Source organism: Xiphophorus couchianus, chromosome 8 (genome assembly GCF_001444195.1).
Source record: "Xiphophorus couchianus chromosome 8, X_couchianus-1.0, whole genome shotgun sequence".
Lineage (NCBI taxonomy): Eukaryota > Metazoa > Chordata > Actinopteri > Cyprinodontiformes > Poeciliidae > Xiphophorus > Xiphophorus couchianus.
Window position 1 is genome coordinate 19,082,926 of NC_040235.1, and position 15,470 is coordinate 19,098,395.

Genomic DNA, 15,470 nt, shown 5'->3' on the forward strand with positions numbered 1-15,470 from the left:
CCAAAGAGAAGATGCTCAGAAGTCTGAACACTTAGAGATCCAGTACAACACACACTGATAGGCTCAGGGAGGCTAAAAAAAACAACTCAATATTAGGATGTACTGGGAATCACCTTGAAAGCCAAACACACAAATTAAATAATGGCCGGAAGCATTCTTCTGAAGCTGCTCGTATTTGCTTCTTTTCTTGCTTGTGGTGAGTATATATCTCTTTCTTTTATGAAATGTGTGAATATATTTAGTTGTTTGAAGTTTTGAATTTGATTCAGAAACTTTCTCAAAACCATACAAGTGGAAACAGATTCAATTGAATCATTTATGTCTGTCTGTTTCTGCAGGTTACAAAAATGACAAAAAAATAAAACAAGTAAATAATTGTAATTTGAAGTATATATATATATATATATATATATATATATATATATATATATATATATTTTTTTTTACATTACAAGAGCAGTTTAGTTTATTTAAAAAAAAATTCACATAAAATTTTCTTATGAAACTTTTTTTTGTGGCGCATTGTAAATTTTCTCTGATAAAATGTTTTACATGAGTGCCTTCGCTTTGATTCTTATTCAGAAGGAAATGGTTTCATTCTAAGGAACACAGTTGTTAAATATTTGAGCTTTTATGTGCCTGCAGCAGTGTGGTGGTTAGCTCTGTTGCCTTGCAGCATCCAGCCTGGTACCTTTCCGTTTGGAGTTTCTATGTTCTCCCTGTACATTTGTGTAATCTCTCTGGATACTCTGGCTCCAGAGAGTATCCACACCCAAAAACATGCATGGTAGCTTAATAAGCCACTCTGAAGTTCTCTTACGTGTGTTTGTGTTACCCTGTGATTGCTGCACAACTTCTCTGGTATGTGGAATCTCTCGAGACACTGACCGCCATGAAGAGTAATTAAAGAACATTAACAGCTTTTATTGTTCTATAATTTGTACACAAAACACGAAAAAACAAGTCAATGTCTCAAGATGATAACCAACGTAAGTGGTCAGCAGTGGACTAAAGAAAGAATAAAAATAAATAATTTCTATAAGTTGACTCCCTATTTTTCTAGGTGGCCTTTCAGCCAGTTAAAGTCATCAAGACATGTGATTCTACTATATTGTCTGTAAATTTGTCAAACATTCACCTAAAGATTTGTGTGAGAATCCAAAGTTGGTTGACAGAGTCTGTAAATGCAAACCGATCATAAGACTTTTATGACTGATGAGCATTTACTGGCTTTCTAAAACTATGATGTGCAGCATGTAGAATAGTCAGAGTATTTAGTGAACATCGTCTAAGCCGACCCGGTCAGAGGTCAGCAACTCTTTAGGCTCTTAAAAATATGCCGAAAATTATTGGAAGTGACCAGCATTTTTTAAATGAAGAGAGTAGAAAAGACTAGTTTTAAGTTTTTTTAAAATCTGGTTTTACGCAATATCTTTTAACTTTCAACAATATAACAAAATTTACTCTACGTAGTTACAGAAAAAGTAGGGAGAATGGAAAAATGTTTACATTTCCTTCTCATTAAATATCTGAAATCCCCAAGGTAAGTATCTATAAACAGATAACCTAGGTGTTTACTTCCACCTGGGACAATAATGTCAGCTGTTTCTGTCCTTACTAGTTAGGTATAAGAGTCTAGAAAATCAGTAAGCCCCTATATTTCGCAGCTGTCCCAAATTCAACTCGGTTCCTTTTTAACATGTCTTTTTCCTCTTCTATCTACCCCCTTCCTGTCAAACTACTGTCCAACAAAGACCACCAGTGCAGAAAAAAATTCTTTAAAAAAAACAGAGGAAATTTTGATACCAGAAAATTATGCAATTTTAAACTAAATGCACTGAAACTGTCAGAATGATACTTGAAATACAAGCAATGTATTTCAAGTGTTAATTTGTTTTGTTTTTACAGTGTTCATAAGAACTACGTTTACCTGGTGGTATATAAAAAGTTCAATCCCTGCAATGTTTTCCCTTGCTCTTAATTTTGACGATCAAAGGAATTACGTTTCTTTAATTCCGCAATGAAAGTTACATTATTTTAATTAGCTTTTATTTATAAATAAATCATATTTTATTGCAAAACTAAAGTATGATTTTGGAACTGAAGACAGACTATTTGGAAGCATGCTTAACATGTTTTCAATGTGATTTTAAAACATTGTAACTTTATATGCATTTAACAGGCCATTAAGTATATGTTTACTGGTTTACTGATGATTTTATCAAGAGTGACAGATGCTGCCGCAGCACAATAACAAGATCTCACTCTTCCAAACTATGCTTTAAATCTTTAGCCAACCAGAAATGAAATTATTCATTTTATTTGGAGCTTTTAACTCTCATTAAAGCATGGAAATGAAAAGAAGAAAAAGCACTTTAACTGTGGCAGTCAGACGGTCCAGTCAAGAAAAATATACCCCAAAGTAAAATATCAATTGTGTTATCGGCTCGTGAAATTCTGTTGTTTTTAAAAATAGTGTCTTTTTCCACATTAATAGCCACTACAATATTAGACTACAAGACTAGACAGTGATCAGAGTCAACCAACATTCATAGAGTGAGGAAGGAGGGTAGTGAGTCTCCACCCTCTCCCACATTTCACTTCTTTCTCTCTCTTTAGCTCACAGCCAGTGTCGGGAAGGTTGGAGGGAGTATGAGAGTAAATGCTACTTCTTTTCAACTGACACCAAGACGTGGACTGAGGCGAATGCATACTGCATAGAGCAGGGCAGCAACCTGATGAGCATTCAAGACATCCAGGAAAGGGTGAGGGGTTTTAACACACATGATTGTAAAGTTAGTTTCAAGTTCATTTTTAAGCCGTTTTTTTCTGTCTCTTGTTCTAGTTGTGGGTGAGAACACAAATCGGCATAGAGATCTTCTGGATCGGTTTGAATGACCTGGTCATTGAAGGCATCTGGGAGTGGAGTGACGGGAAGCCTTTCATAGAATATTTATCGTATGTATACACTGCTTCACGTTTTGAAGCCCAAATGAATGAATGAATATACTTTAATAATCCCAGAGGGAAATTCACTACATCAAGGGTCTAGATTTTATTTGCGGAGCGTTCAAGAAAACACTATTCCTGCCTCTTCAGGTACTGGATGTCGGGCCAGCCTGATAACTTTAATGAGATGGAGCACTGCGGTGAGGTGGTGGGATACGACTTTGGACACTGGAACGATGACAACTGCAGCAACAAGAGGAAATATATCTGCAAATACATCAATGGTAAGAAAACTTAAATGCCACTTCTACATGGTTTATTTTTATTTTATTTTATTTTTTTTACCATTCTTTTAATTTTATTTTAGGTGCCATGTTCTACAACAGTTTTTACTTGATTACACTTTTTGTGGTGTGATGTTTGATCTAGATGCAGTATTTGATGAAGATCCATAATGTAATTGCGTGCAAAACCTATAAATATCTACGAATATAGTCAAGAATCAATTTCTTCATTAATTAACATTATTAAATATTTATACACTAGATATAAATTCCTCAGATAATGACAAACATAAATGTTCCAATGATCCCATTTTTAAATCCAACACAGAACCAAGTAATCGAAGATAAAACATTTGCTGATACGAATCCAAATTCAATGCTACATTAAAGGGAGTGAAAGCATCGCTTTTTATATACGCTTTTAATTTTAAATGTTACACCTAAATATCATTTGTTTCTAAAGGCATAGCTAGGTTCTGTAATAAATTCATTCTTTACACCTGATGGTGTTTTCAGATGACGTTTGTAAAAATGCTACAAGCAAATGCTAACATGTTTCCTCTGTTTTGATATGACCTGTTGATAGTTTGGCTTGTGAAATTTCAGTGCAGTTCCAGTTAATCCAGTTGATTAGTGTGCAGAGGATATTTACAGAAAAAAAAGGATGTTCCCTGCCTCAAAGCGCTTTTCTTTGAAAGATGTAAAATGTAATGACATTTCCAACACCTGAAGCATTTCCCCCTTTATTCCTGCCTTGCAGCAAATCCAGCCCCCCAGTGTGACTTAGCCAGCGGCTGGAGGCAGCACGGCTCCAACTGCTACAAGTTTAAGTTCGAAACGATGAAAAGCTGGTCGGCAGCCAGGCATGACTGTGTGGAGGAGGGAGGAGATCTGGTTTCCATATCCTCACTGGAAGAAAACACGTTTGTGATGGGAACGCTGTCGTCAACACATCTGGATTTCTGGATTGGTCTGTCCACACTGGTGAGAGGAACTTGTTGATGCATGGAGAGGCTGACCTACCGGTCTGAAAATAGATGATCAACGCAGCGCTACGTGAATGTGAAGATGAACTTTGTCTTAACAGAAATGCAACAAGATTTCATGTCAGGTTGATCCTGGGAACAGCCAGTTTGCCTGGTCTGATGCAATGGCGGTGAGCTTCACCAACTGGGAGGTTACCTCTACAGTGTAAGAAGAATAATCCATCTTCACAAAAGATCTTCTCTTAGTAAAAATGTGATGAATTTAGGATAAAGCTGTAGTTGTCTAACAGAGATCCACAAGTTGGCGGGTGTGCTGCGTTGGTCAAAGGTACATCAGAAGCATTTGGAAAGTGGAGGTCCCATTTGTGCCGATATGAGCGCCCATACATGTGCAAGCGTCTACTCAGCAGTAAGCTCAGCACTTTGTCTTCCCCTGGCGCTGATGTTTTTGGAAGTTCACCCCTACTGTCTGGATTTTCCTGATGTCTCTTCTTCAACCCACTCTCCTTCCCGCCCAGCCATCTGTCTTCCAGGGTGGCAGAGCTTTAATGGCAGCTGCTACTGGATTGTCAGTAACGTCAATCAGCTGACCACCTGGTATGAAGCTCTTAACAAGTGCTCTGCGATGGGGGCTCACCTGCTGTTCATAAACAGGTAGAGGATGAAGAACTTCAAAAATGTAATCACAAATGTATTTGTCGTCTATGCAGGTTAGAATTGCAGCCGTGGACATTATCATTATTGCATGCATGATGAGTTGAAAACGGTCACTGTTAGCTTGGAGACACAAAATAAGTAAAGCAGCTACAGATTCAACTCATTTATTTTTAAAAAATCCAAGTATATGTAAGTTTTTTTTCATTTAATGAAGCATGACACAAACAAAACATTTGTCTTTTTTGTAAGTTGACTTGCAGAATTAAGCAGCAACCATAAAAACCTCCGATCACTCTCTGCCATCTCACTAAATGGGCTGTAAATTGTTGGAACGTTGTTGTTTTGAAACCCCATTCTTTGAAGATCTGGATACATGGCTAAGCTAAGCAATTCTAGTTTCACTTGTGCGTTTGCTGAGCATGTAACCTTCTATCTGTTTGTTAATGTTTCAGGTGTATGCAGAGACTCACTTTATAGATGAATGAGCAAAATGGAAAGTCTTATCACTCAGTATTTATGCACTTTGAATAAAATTGTTCTGCTCCTGCAGCATGACATTGTATCTTGTCTCCATGGTGTAAGTGGCAATTTGCAACTTTTATGCCACTATTTTCCAAGTAGCATTAGTAATTCATGCAGTTTAAATTTTTAGGTTTTTTGCTGTTGTTATTATTGCATATATACTGTATATATGTATATATGGAGTGGGACACATCTTTTTGTTTGTCTTTTGCATCATAAAGTCAAGAGGAGCAGTTTTTCATCAATGCGAAACTTCCGGACTTTCACCAAGTAGACATTCCTGATATCTGGATCGGCTTATCAGGTTAGGACTTTGAGTAAATCCTCTTTTACTAATCGGATTAAAAAGTAAATTTTTAGGCCATAACATACAGTTCTGATATACCCTCCTGGTTATTTCCCTGCTTTTTCTGCATGCAGATATGTACCAGGATGGAGACTTTAAATGGACGGATAAAAGTAAAATCACGTTTTCAAACTATGGTACTGGCTGGCCCAGAAACACTGAAAACACTTGGGACTGTGGCCAGATCTACACAGGTGGGTTCTTCCCTCTGTCACTCCATTTATAATAAATGGTTCCTCTTGTTAGCTTCTAGAATAAGCCCTTTATTTCAGGGAACTATGAGGGCAAATGGGAAACAACTAACTGCTTCAAGAGTCTGGGTTACATCTGTGAGATGACCGGTGGAATGAACCCTCAACCAACTGCGTCTCCTGGTCAGTTAGTCTTCATGCTCCTTTCCCATATATAGACAGTAATAGTTCTACCAGTGACCGTGGTGTTGTTTACTTCAGATGGCCACTGTGACCGTGGATACTTGCTTTATAAGGACTCCTGCTACCACTTTGAGACTGAGCAGGTGAAAAACTGGCAAGATGCCGAAGCTGACTGCGTCAAAGAGCAGGGTCATCTGGTCAGCTTTCATTCAGAGGAAGAGCTCAGTTTCCTCACTGGTGAGCAGCTGTGACATAAAATCACTGTGGTTTAAGAAAACATAACGCCTTGCATAAATATTCTTACACTAGAATGGCTGGAGTTAGGCCATTTGGACATATACCTATTCAGGCTAGAGATAGTCCAACTGGCCTGAAGGATTTTATCTAGCAGGTGCTTTTGTTCAGTAAATAGGGCCATTACCTTAGAAGTACCCTGGTAATGGCCTCAACGCATCTCACAGTTGCACAATTGTTCCTTAGACTTCGACTTCGACTGACTTTGTTGTCATTTTCAATGCACAGGGTGTATACAGAACGAAATTTCGTTGCATACGGCTCAGGATAATGTTTGAGGTTCCAATGTTGTGAGTAAAATAAAATACAGTATAAAATATGAATATAAATCTAAATATAAAATATAAAGTGCAGGACTGACAGTAAAATAGAAGTTATTTAGCTCTGTACATGTGCAAGGTATAAAGTGGTGACTAGTTTTTGAGTGCAGTCCAGTTAAGAGCTCAGCAGTCTGATGGCAAGTGGGAAAAAGCTGTTTCGGAACCAGGTGGACCTGCACCGGATGCTGCAGAACCTCTTTCCAGAGAGCAGCAGGGAGAACAGTCCATGGTGGGGGTGTGAGGGGTCACTGATGATGTTTCGGCCTCAGGACACGCATCCTGCATCGATGGTTGACCTGACACTTCGCCCTTTTGCCTGAGCTGGGTGTGGAAGGTTGTTGCCGAAGCAGTTTCTCCTTGTGTGCCTTCTTCTCACTCACATGAGAGTTACCGAACTCTTTTGCAAGCTCAACCAGGAAGTCCACCCGTCTCTCCTGCACCCCAATGCATGCCTGATAAAGCACATGTGCATTCAGTGCTGCCATGTCAATCATGTTTGCCAGGTTTGCTGACCAGCTGTCACATAGTGATGGAACCTTGGTCACCCCCCGCAAGATTATGACTGAAATAAATGCCATTAGTTCTTGTGAACTAAATAGGTGAAGCAGTCACCTATTTATCCTCCACAGCACAAAAGGCTGCATGCAAATTTGCATGTGCAAAGTCTCCCAGATTTCTTTTGCTTACACTTTTTGCATGATTTTTTTGAGGTGGATCAACACAATTAATACCCTCTTAGCTTTATTTCAAAGAGAAACATTACTCATTTCTTTTAGAAAAACCTTTGCATATTTTTTGAAACAGATTGTATGTTTTGCAAACTCTATGTACATTTGGCAAAATGACCTGGATAATGCAGCACAACATCATGGATCAGCTGCAAAAGGTCACATCTCTCCAAAAACACTTCATGTATGCTTCAAAACTAAACTGAAGAGCACTACCTACAGGAGATCTGATCTCCTGCAGGTATCATAGATACCCACCCCCAACATGGACTATTCACATTCCTACATTCTGGCCTGACGGTCAACGGCCACATTTACAATTGAAGAAGAATGCTAATTTGAGCCATCAGAGTCGTCAGGGTGGACTCAGGGCCTTTTGGCCCTGTTCAGCCATTCTAGGGAGAAATCGAAAACCCAGCCATTCTAGTTAAATTAGTGTGAGCTACAACTGCAAATCTCAGTTTATTCTATTGGGATTTTATGTGATCTGACTGACCAACAAAGAGTGGTGCATAATTGTGACGTGGACGGGAAATTATTCATGGCTTTCAAAATTTGTTACCAAGAAAAATCTAAGAAGTGTGGCGTGCCGCTGTTCTGTCAGATTCACAGAAGAGCTGAATAAATTACACTACGATTAAAACTGTTTTCACTGGTTTTTATTTAGGCATACTGGAGTAAATAGAGCTGAACACCGCACTGTTTATTTTTTTAATGTGTGAAAATGTTAAATTATTTAGATTTCACTTTACAATTTTGAAGAGTCGGAGCCTCTAAAAATCATAAAGGAGAAGAATTCTGACTTTAAACTCAGAATTCTAATTTTACATCAATCTATGTCGGAATCTAAACAAGATGTAAACCTGCAATTGAACCTGTCCCAAATTTACTTGATAGATTTGAGTTTTAAGACTAGATTTGCCTGAAGGTGCATCAACAATTCAAACAATTCTGATTCTAGTGAATTATTATTATTATTATTTTTAAGTTACCCTAATCCTCTTCTATGTTTGTGCTATTGTACATTTGAATAAATAGCACTTTACAGTTTGTGGTCTCAGTGGGTTTGAACAGTGTCTGTTGACATACTTGGATGTGTTTTTTTTGTTCTTTGCAGCTCACATGCCAGGTGAAGCCTGGGTGGGTTTGAATGACATCAATATTGAAAACCAGTTTGTGTACACCGATGGATCAGATGCAGTAAGTAGCACAACCACAGGGAATGTCACCCATTCCACCATACTCCCATTTCTTACTGTAGGTGCTGACTGTGACAATCAGAGCAGCATCTCAGTTTGTGCCGCTCTTTGCCGATGATCTCAGAATCTCCTGCCGTGGGCGCCCAACCAGCCAGACAACTATGAGAACAACGAGGACTGCGTTCACTTGACGGGAATGACTCACCCTGACCCTGGGAAGCTTAATGACGACAAGTGCACTGCCACGAAAGAATTTGTTTGCAAAAAAGGTGAGATGCTCGTATACATTTGTACCTCCTCTAGTCTTTCTTCTCCCTTTGTAGTAAATTGTTGCTTTCTGTCATTGCAGCAAAGGGTCAAGGGTCTCTTCCTCAGCCTCCAACATCTGGACCAGGTTGACTTGACGTTATACTCTTCTTAGATCTAAAACGCATAATAAAGCGTATTTACATGCATGTGAACGTCTGACTTGTTGCGTTTGCTGCAGGATGGAATGAGAAGTGCGGCTCGTGGACCTCTGACCCTTTCAACGACTTCTGCTACCTGTTTAACTATTTGTCGATGAGGACTTGGGCGGAGGCTCGAGCTGACTGTGTCAACCAGGGAGGGGAGCTTCTCAGTATCACTGAACCTTTTGAGCAGGCTTTCATACAGGGTATTTAGAGCTTCAAGTCATTTTTTCTAAGTTATTGTCAGTGATTGTCTGTTTGCATTGACAAAAAACTAAAAAACTAATAATCCCACTTGAAGTCGGGTTCGGATTGGTTTTATTAGGGTTTTTTATACCACACTTTTAGGACTGGTGAACATAATCCTCACTTATTTATAGTATTTCAGTGTGTGGATTCTTAATTGTTTTGTTGTGATTATTTCTTGTTGCTCCATAAACAAGTTGCTAAAATTATTTTTAATAATTTAAACTTCATGCTATTCTTACAAAGCGATCCAAAGAGGTGTGTTATATGACGTTCACACACCATCACTCTCCGTCGCTGATCAAATAAAGCACATATTGGGTCCAGAGCGATACAAAAATGAATCGACTGCTGTGAAAAGCAGCCTACTGAAATGTTCATGTTCAATCTCAGGCCTGATCCAGCAGGCTCCCACCGGGATCTCCCTGTGGATGGGGGGTCATGACTCCATCACAGAGGGCGGCTGGGAGTGGACGGACGGCTCTCCGTTCAGATACATACGCTGGAATGCAGGTTCATATGAGACTGAAAACTCTGAGTTTCAGAAACAAACAAAAACAACATCAGACAGCGAGATTTGTGTTCCCCGCAGGCAACCCAGATGATTACTTTGGTGAAGACTGCTTGTCGATACTTATTAACGACGGCTACTGGAACGACGACAACTGCCAGAACAAGAGAGGATATATCTGCAAGCGGAGAGGTGAGGAATGCTGCTTGAAATGTTGCTGATGGTGAATTACAACCAGGTCAAAAGAGAGCTAAAATGAGCTTCTTCCTTCCAGGGAAAACACCTGAGCCTCCTCCACCACATGATGGTAAAAAGGACATCTACATACTTTTCTTTTTCAGCACGATTCATCAACACACCCAATTAAATATCCCGAGTATTAATTCTTGTTCTTTTGTTAAAGGTTTCATGACAGCAATTGTGTGCCAAGATTCCACCGCTGTCCTTCACTGCCCTCAGGAAAGCGTGATAAACATCCAGTCTGCTTTCTACGGCCGCAAGAGCAAAGACATCTGCCCACACTTTGAGGGATCAGAAGGTTCTGCTACAAATAAGTTGCAACAGATGGAAATACAGACCAGTGCTACTACAACAACATACTGTGTAATCAATACCATTTAATAAGAAAATATGGATATGATTTTGTCTGTTTTACAGGGAGCTGTACAGTCGAAGGAGTTCTTCCTCCGTACAGAAAGGCATGCGATAACCGTCCTTTTTGCTTCGCGTACGCCCGCGCTGAGAAAGATCCCTGCCCCACTATCTCAAAATATCTGGAGATAGTGTATAGCTGCGAACAAAAAGGTAATATCTTTTTTTCTCATTTTTATGAGAATGATCACTCCATATTGACATATAGAAACAAAATATTAATATCTCTCCAATCCTGACTAAGTGTTGTTCACTTGAACTTAGGCTTAGCTCTACAGACACCATCCTAATCAAAATTCAAAGAACAGGCTGAAATTGTGAGAAATTGTTGATGAAACCAGAAATAAAGCCAATGAAAATGTTGCATCAATGTACAATAATACTGCAGTAAAGCCATATATCCACAAAACATCCACACAATATTCCTCTGCTTAATGACTCTGCAGAAAAATAAACATGAAGTGAATTTTAGTTGATTTAGATGCATGTCAAATGAAAATGCAACAGAAGCTACATGGCATATGACTTAAATCAACCTAATGTGAGTAGTCATTCACATTAGATTTAACCCACAAAGTATATAACCCTTTCAAATCAAATGATAATGCACGCAAGTTCAATGATAACAAGTAATATTATTATCTGACAGTGGTTTTGGAAGAATAAAATGCACAAAAAAATACACTAGGGGGTGAAAAAACTGCAGAACAGAATTTACCTTATTTTCTTCACAATACTTTTAATATGTTTTCATTACATATGCATTATCATAAAAACAAACTATAATCAGCCATGTTTTTCTCTCAGTGTGTCTGCACGGCCTGGGTGTTGAGGATGGGAACATCACTGACTTCCAGCTCTCTGCTTCTTCTTCTATCGGTTCTTTTACTGCGAACAAAGCCCGTTTGCATGGCAACTCCTGCTGGATGCCCTCAGGAAGTGGTCTGAAATTATTTTTTTCATCCATCCATCCATCCATTTTCTGTTCACCCTTGTCCCTAATGGGGTCGGGAGGGTTGCTGGTGCCCATCTCCAGCTACGTTCCGGGCGAGAGGCGGGGTACACCCTGGACAGGTCGCCAGTCTGTCGCAGAAATTATTTTTTTTCTACATCATTTCTTCAACATGACAATAAGGATGAATTTAAACTTCTAGGGAAGAGCCATTGATGGGTTGATTTCCAGGTGAAACATGATCTCTTGTGTGTCCTCTTTCAGCAACTTCAAGCTGGATCCAAGCGAATCTGGGTCAGACCAGGAAAGTAACTGGGATTGTAATCCAGGGCTGTCCTCACAATGACCACTGGGTCACTAAATATAAGTTGCAGCACAGTATGGACGGGGCAAGCTGGACTGACTACACTGCCGATGGAGATGTGAGTAAGACAGGGTTTGTACTTCATCTGCTGCGAAAAAGTATTTGTATTTCCAGAATTTATCTATTTCATCATCTGAAAATGACATCCATCAGCTGTCCAGTTTTCAGTCTCCATATGTGAAGCAGAATCACTGTTTGTAATAAATGTATTAACTTTTATGTTTGCACTTAAAAATGTAATTTTATGGACTGAGATTTGAAAATCTGGCTTTTGGAATTGTAGTCTGAAAAAGTGTATAAACCTTAATCACCATATGAAAAAACCTCAAAGTTATCATGAATTAAAGGTTTTCTAGTTTGGAAGATTTAAAAATGTGCTTTTGCTTAAATATTTATTATAATCACTCTTTCTTGTACTTCACTATTTGCAGTTTTTCCCAGGTTCAACAGACAGAAACATCCCTGAAACTCAGCTGCTGGGCACCCCTGTGTCCGCTCAGTACGTCCGCCTCCGTCCACTGGAGTTCAGCGGCCAGGCAGGGCTCCGGTTTGACGTATTGGGATGCACGCCTGACTGTGAGCAAATCATAAGACTTTTAATTCCAAAGAACACTGGAAATATTGCTTTGGTTTTTAATTTCTAACATTTTTATCCAAACTAACTCTGGTTTCACAGATGCAATTACATGTGCCAACAAGCCCAACTTCAATTTTGCCAATGATCAAATGACGTGAGTCAATTCCAAGATATTTCATTTATGCTGCAGCATTTGGATGACTATAATTTATGCTATAATCTTGCTGTATTTTTAGGGTGCATTGTCCAGCAGACTGTGCTAATACAGATTACCTGGTGTACGGCACATCAGTATATCGTGGGGTATGTAATTATGTCCCATTACCTGCATCACTTTAAGATATTTGGTGTATTGGTGAATTTATTTTGTTTTTTCTTATTTGCTTGTTTTCACTTAATTTTGCAACAGGACTCAAACATCTGTGCAGCAGCCATCCACGCTGGAGTTGTTCTCAATGAGAACGGAGGAGACTGCACTTTGTTAAAAGCTCCTGGTCAAAACTTTTATCCCGGCTCCACCAGGAACGGCATCATCTCCAGACAGTGAGTCCACAAGTTTTATTCTTTAACTCTGTTTTCCTGAGAGTTAAAGAGAACTCTCAGGAAAGGTTTTATGAGGCCTGACAGTTAAAAATCATCTGTCTGCAGATTTGGTGGAGACTATGATGTATCATATACTTTTTCAGATGGGGGTGAGTAAAGATTTATTCATAATCAGTTTGACTATTTCCAGCTTCCTTCATTCTTTCTGCTGAATCCCTTTTTTCATCGTCCTGCCATCAGAGCTGAGATGCTCTGGGCTTGACTGGTATGAGTTTGGAGACTTCTGCTACAAACCTTTTGGAGACAAAAAGACTTGGCACGCCGCTCGGAGGACCTGCAGGAATCTGGGCGCTGAGCTTGTTTCCATCCATTCCATGAAGGAGCAAAGCTGGGTGGAAAGCTACCTCTACCTGGGTATGGACGCAGATTCACAGAAAAACAAAATGTAGAGCTGGAGATCAGAGACCAATCTTTCTATGTGTGATTGTTTCGATCTGCAGCCACCAGTGACGTGTGGACTGGTCTGAATGACCTGGGCTTGCCTGGTATGTTCATGTGGTCCAATGAACACATCGTAACTTTCACCTATTGGGCTCCAGGAGAACCCAACAACCATGATGGCTTCAGTGAGGACTGTGTTGAAATGTTACACCAGGTGAGAACTCCTCTTTGTATCCATGCAGCCAATAATGAATATTTATATTCTTTGCAGATAATTGAGAATTATTTTCTTGCAGACCGGCAGATGGAACGACGTGTCCTGCACAGAGCTTAACACCTACATATGCAAAATGCCCAAAGCACATTACCCTCTACCGTCAGTCAAACCCACCATGTATGGATGTCAGCAGGTAGGACCGTCTTTTCCTGTTGTCTGAGTTGTACTTTGTTCTTTAAAGCAGCAGTGCATTTATCTGGAAGATGTGCTCTTCCTGCATGTCAGGGTTGGGACGCGTACGGCTACTCCTGCTACTGGATGGAAGAGTCGGCCAGGAGTTGGTCCGATGCTAAAGCCTTCTGTAAGGAGCAGGACGCCGTCTTATTGCACATCGGAGACATGTGAGGATGAATCTGTGGTTTTTCAAACAGCAGAGATATGAATGAATAAGGCCATCTTCATCAGGGCAGAAATATTTGCCATGCAAACATATTCATAACCTTGAATCCTTTTTATATTTGATCACAGTATCACTTATCAGTGTAATTTTTGAGTGGGGACAATATGTGATGGACCAACACAATTTAGAGTATTGGTTGCATTTGTATGTAGCCACCTTTCACTCAATTCAATATGTTATTCAACCACCTTTCATTGCAACTATGACTGTAAGTCATCTGTGCTATGGCAATGGTTTTTGCGGAGGGTAAAAATTTGTGCCAATTATTGCTTCCAAAATAGCAAACTCAGTAAAAGTTAGAAGGGTGAAGACCAACTATGAACAGCAAATTTCTAAGTCATGCCCTAAATTCTCATTTAGGGTAGGATCAGGACATTTGGTGTGCAGTTCACTAATGTTCTCCACAGGACAGCCAAGAGTAAATAACACAGAGGTAAACTTTTATTAGGCAGTTGGATGAATTGCATCAAACTCAAAGGAGCTGACTACATGTGCATGTCATAGATTAAAACAAAACAAAACAAAACCACATCTTATTTTAATTCCTCTTCAAAATAGTGCTTTGCCTTGTGTTGGTGTATCACATAAAACTCTCTAGAAGAGATGAATCCAAACATGATGTCTTTCATGTTTCACTGCAGCTACGAACAGTCCCATTTTACAGTAGCCTTGTCAGGAAGAACCAGTTTCTGGTGGATGGGGCTGCGCGCCCAGGGAGACATGAGTGGAGGGGTCGACTACGTCTGGGACAACGGCTTACCTTTGACCTTCACTCACTGGGACAAAGACCAGCCAGGTACTAAAACCGACTGTAACCTCGCCTGAAAGGGAACATGTACCAAGATGAGAAAACATTTACTGTCTTTTTTTATTAGACAATGGAGATGGTACCTGTGTGGCTATGACAACGGGACAGATTGGCGGTTTCTGGGACGACAAACAGTGCTCAGAGAAGTACGCCTTCATCTGTGAAAAGGCCAGACCTGACATCACTCCACCTACAAAGGCTCCAACTCCTCCTCCGTCTCAGGGTTGCGCTAACGGCTGGACGGCTTTGCCCCATTTCCGGAACTGCTACAGGGTGATAATGACAGTAAAATAGAGATAAAATAAAAGAGGATCTTTAAGCAAAAATTTACCTTTCACATGCTTTTGTACTTCCATTTGGGTCTCAATTGCTTCTAATAACAGCCCAGGCAGCAGTTTTTGGCAATAAATTAATGTTCTTGAGCTGATTCAAGAATGAGCGAATTCCAAAACCTCCCAATTGTTGAGTCACAATTGAGGGCACTGCGCTGTTACCTAGCAACCCCAGCCCAAGCCAATCCTAGCAACCCAAGCAGAGCTCCAGCATGTTCAATCAGCTGGTTTTACCGCTGTACAATGGCTGCTGAAAATAC

General features: G+C 39.8%; 1 protein-coding gene across 1 annotated transcript in view; it reads left to right on the forward strand.

Annotated features, from left to right (window-relative positions):
- Positions 1 to 15,470, forward strand: part of LOC114149051 (macrophage mannose receptor 1) — a 21,573-nt gene continuing 6,103 nt past the window's right edge. Inside the window, exons 1-34 of the mRNA XM_028024601.1 lie at positions 1 to 196; positions 2,620 to 2,765; positions 2,846 to 2,958; positions 3,100 to 3,233; positions 3,994 to 4,217; positions 4,321 to 4,424; positions 4,510 to 4,628; positions 4,738 to 4,873; positions 5,620 to 5,702; positions 5,819 to 5,938; positions 6,017 to 6,118; positions 6,197 to 6,355; positions 8,578 to 8,660; positions 8,784 to 8,928; positions 9,009 to 9,053; positions 9,147 to 9,314; positions 9,748 to 9,867; positions 9,947 to 10,057; positions 10,140 to 10,172; positions 10,269 to 10,403; positions 10,523 to 10,669; positions 11,324 to 11,458; positions 11,733 to 11,890; positions 12,264 to 12,408; positions 12,509 to 12,563; positions 12,646 to 12,712; positions 12,819 to 12,952; positions 13,058 to 13,101; positions 13,193 to 13,366; positions 13,453 to 13,607; positions 13,690 to 13,803; positions 13,896 to 14,011; positions 14,712 to 14,866; positions 14,946 to 15,151. Of these exons, the coding sequence (XP_027880402.1) occupies positions 142 to 196; positions 2,620 to 2,765; positions 2,846 to 2,958; positions 3,100 to 3,233; positions 3,994 to 4,217; positions 4,321 to 4,424; positions 4,510 to 4,628; positions 4,738 to 4,873; positions 5,620 to 5,702; positions 5,819 to 5,938; positions 6,017 to 6,118; positions 6,197 to 6,355; positions 8,578 to 8,660; positions 8,784 to 8,928; positions 9,009 to 9,053; positions 9,147 to 9,314; positions 9,748 to 9,867; positions 9,947 to 10,057; positions 10,140 to 10,172; positions 10,269 to 10,403; positions 10,523 to 10,669; positions 11,324 to 11,458; positions 11,733 to 11,890; positions 12,264 to 12,408; positions 12,509 to 12,563; positions 12,646 to 12,712; positions 12,819 to 12,952; positions 13,058 to 13,101; positions 13,193 to 13,366; positions 13,453 to 13,607; positions 13,690 to 13,803; positions 13,896 to 14,011; positions 14,712 to 14,866; positions 14,946 to 15,151 (4,140 nt within the window). The 5' untranslated portion in view covers positions 1 to 141. The remainder of the gene's footprint in view (positions 197 to 2,619; positions 2,766 to 2,845; positions 2,959 to 3,099; positions 3,234 to 3,993; positions 4,218 to 4,320; positions 4,425 to 4,509; positions 4,629 to 4,737; positions 4,874 to 5,619; positions 5,703 to 5,818; positions 5,939 to 6,016; positions 6,119 to 6,196; positions 6,356 to 8,577; positions 8,661 to 8,783; positions 8,929 to 9,008; positions 9,054 to 9,146; positions 9,315 to 9,747; positions 9,868 to 9,946; positions 10,058 to 10,139; positions 10,173 to 10,268; positions 10,404 to 10,522; positions 10,670 to 11,323; positions 11,459 to 11,732; positions 11,891 to 12,263; positions 12,409 to 12,508; positions 12,564 to 12,645; positions 12,713 to 12,818; positions 12,953 to 13,057; positions 13,102 to 13,192; positions 13,367 to 13,452; positions 13,608 to 13,689; positions 13,804 to 13,895; positions 14,012 to 14,711; positions 14,867 to 14,945; positions 15,152 to 15,470) is intronic.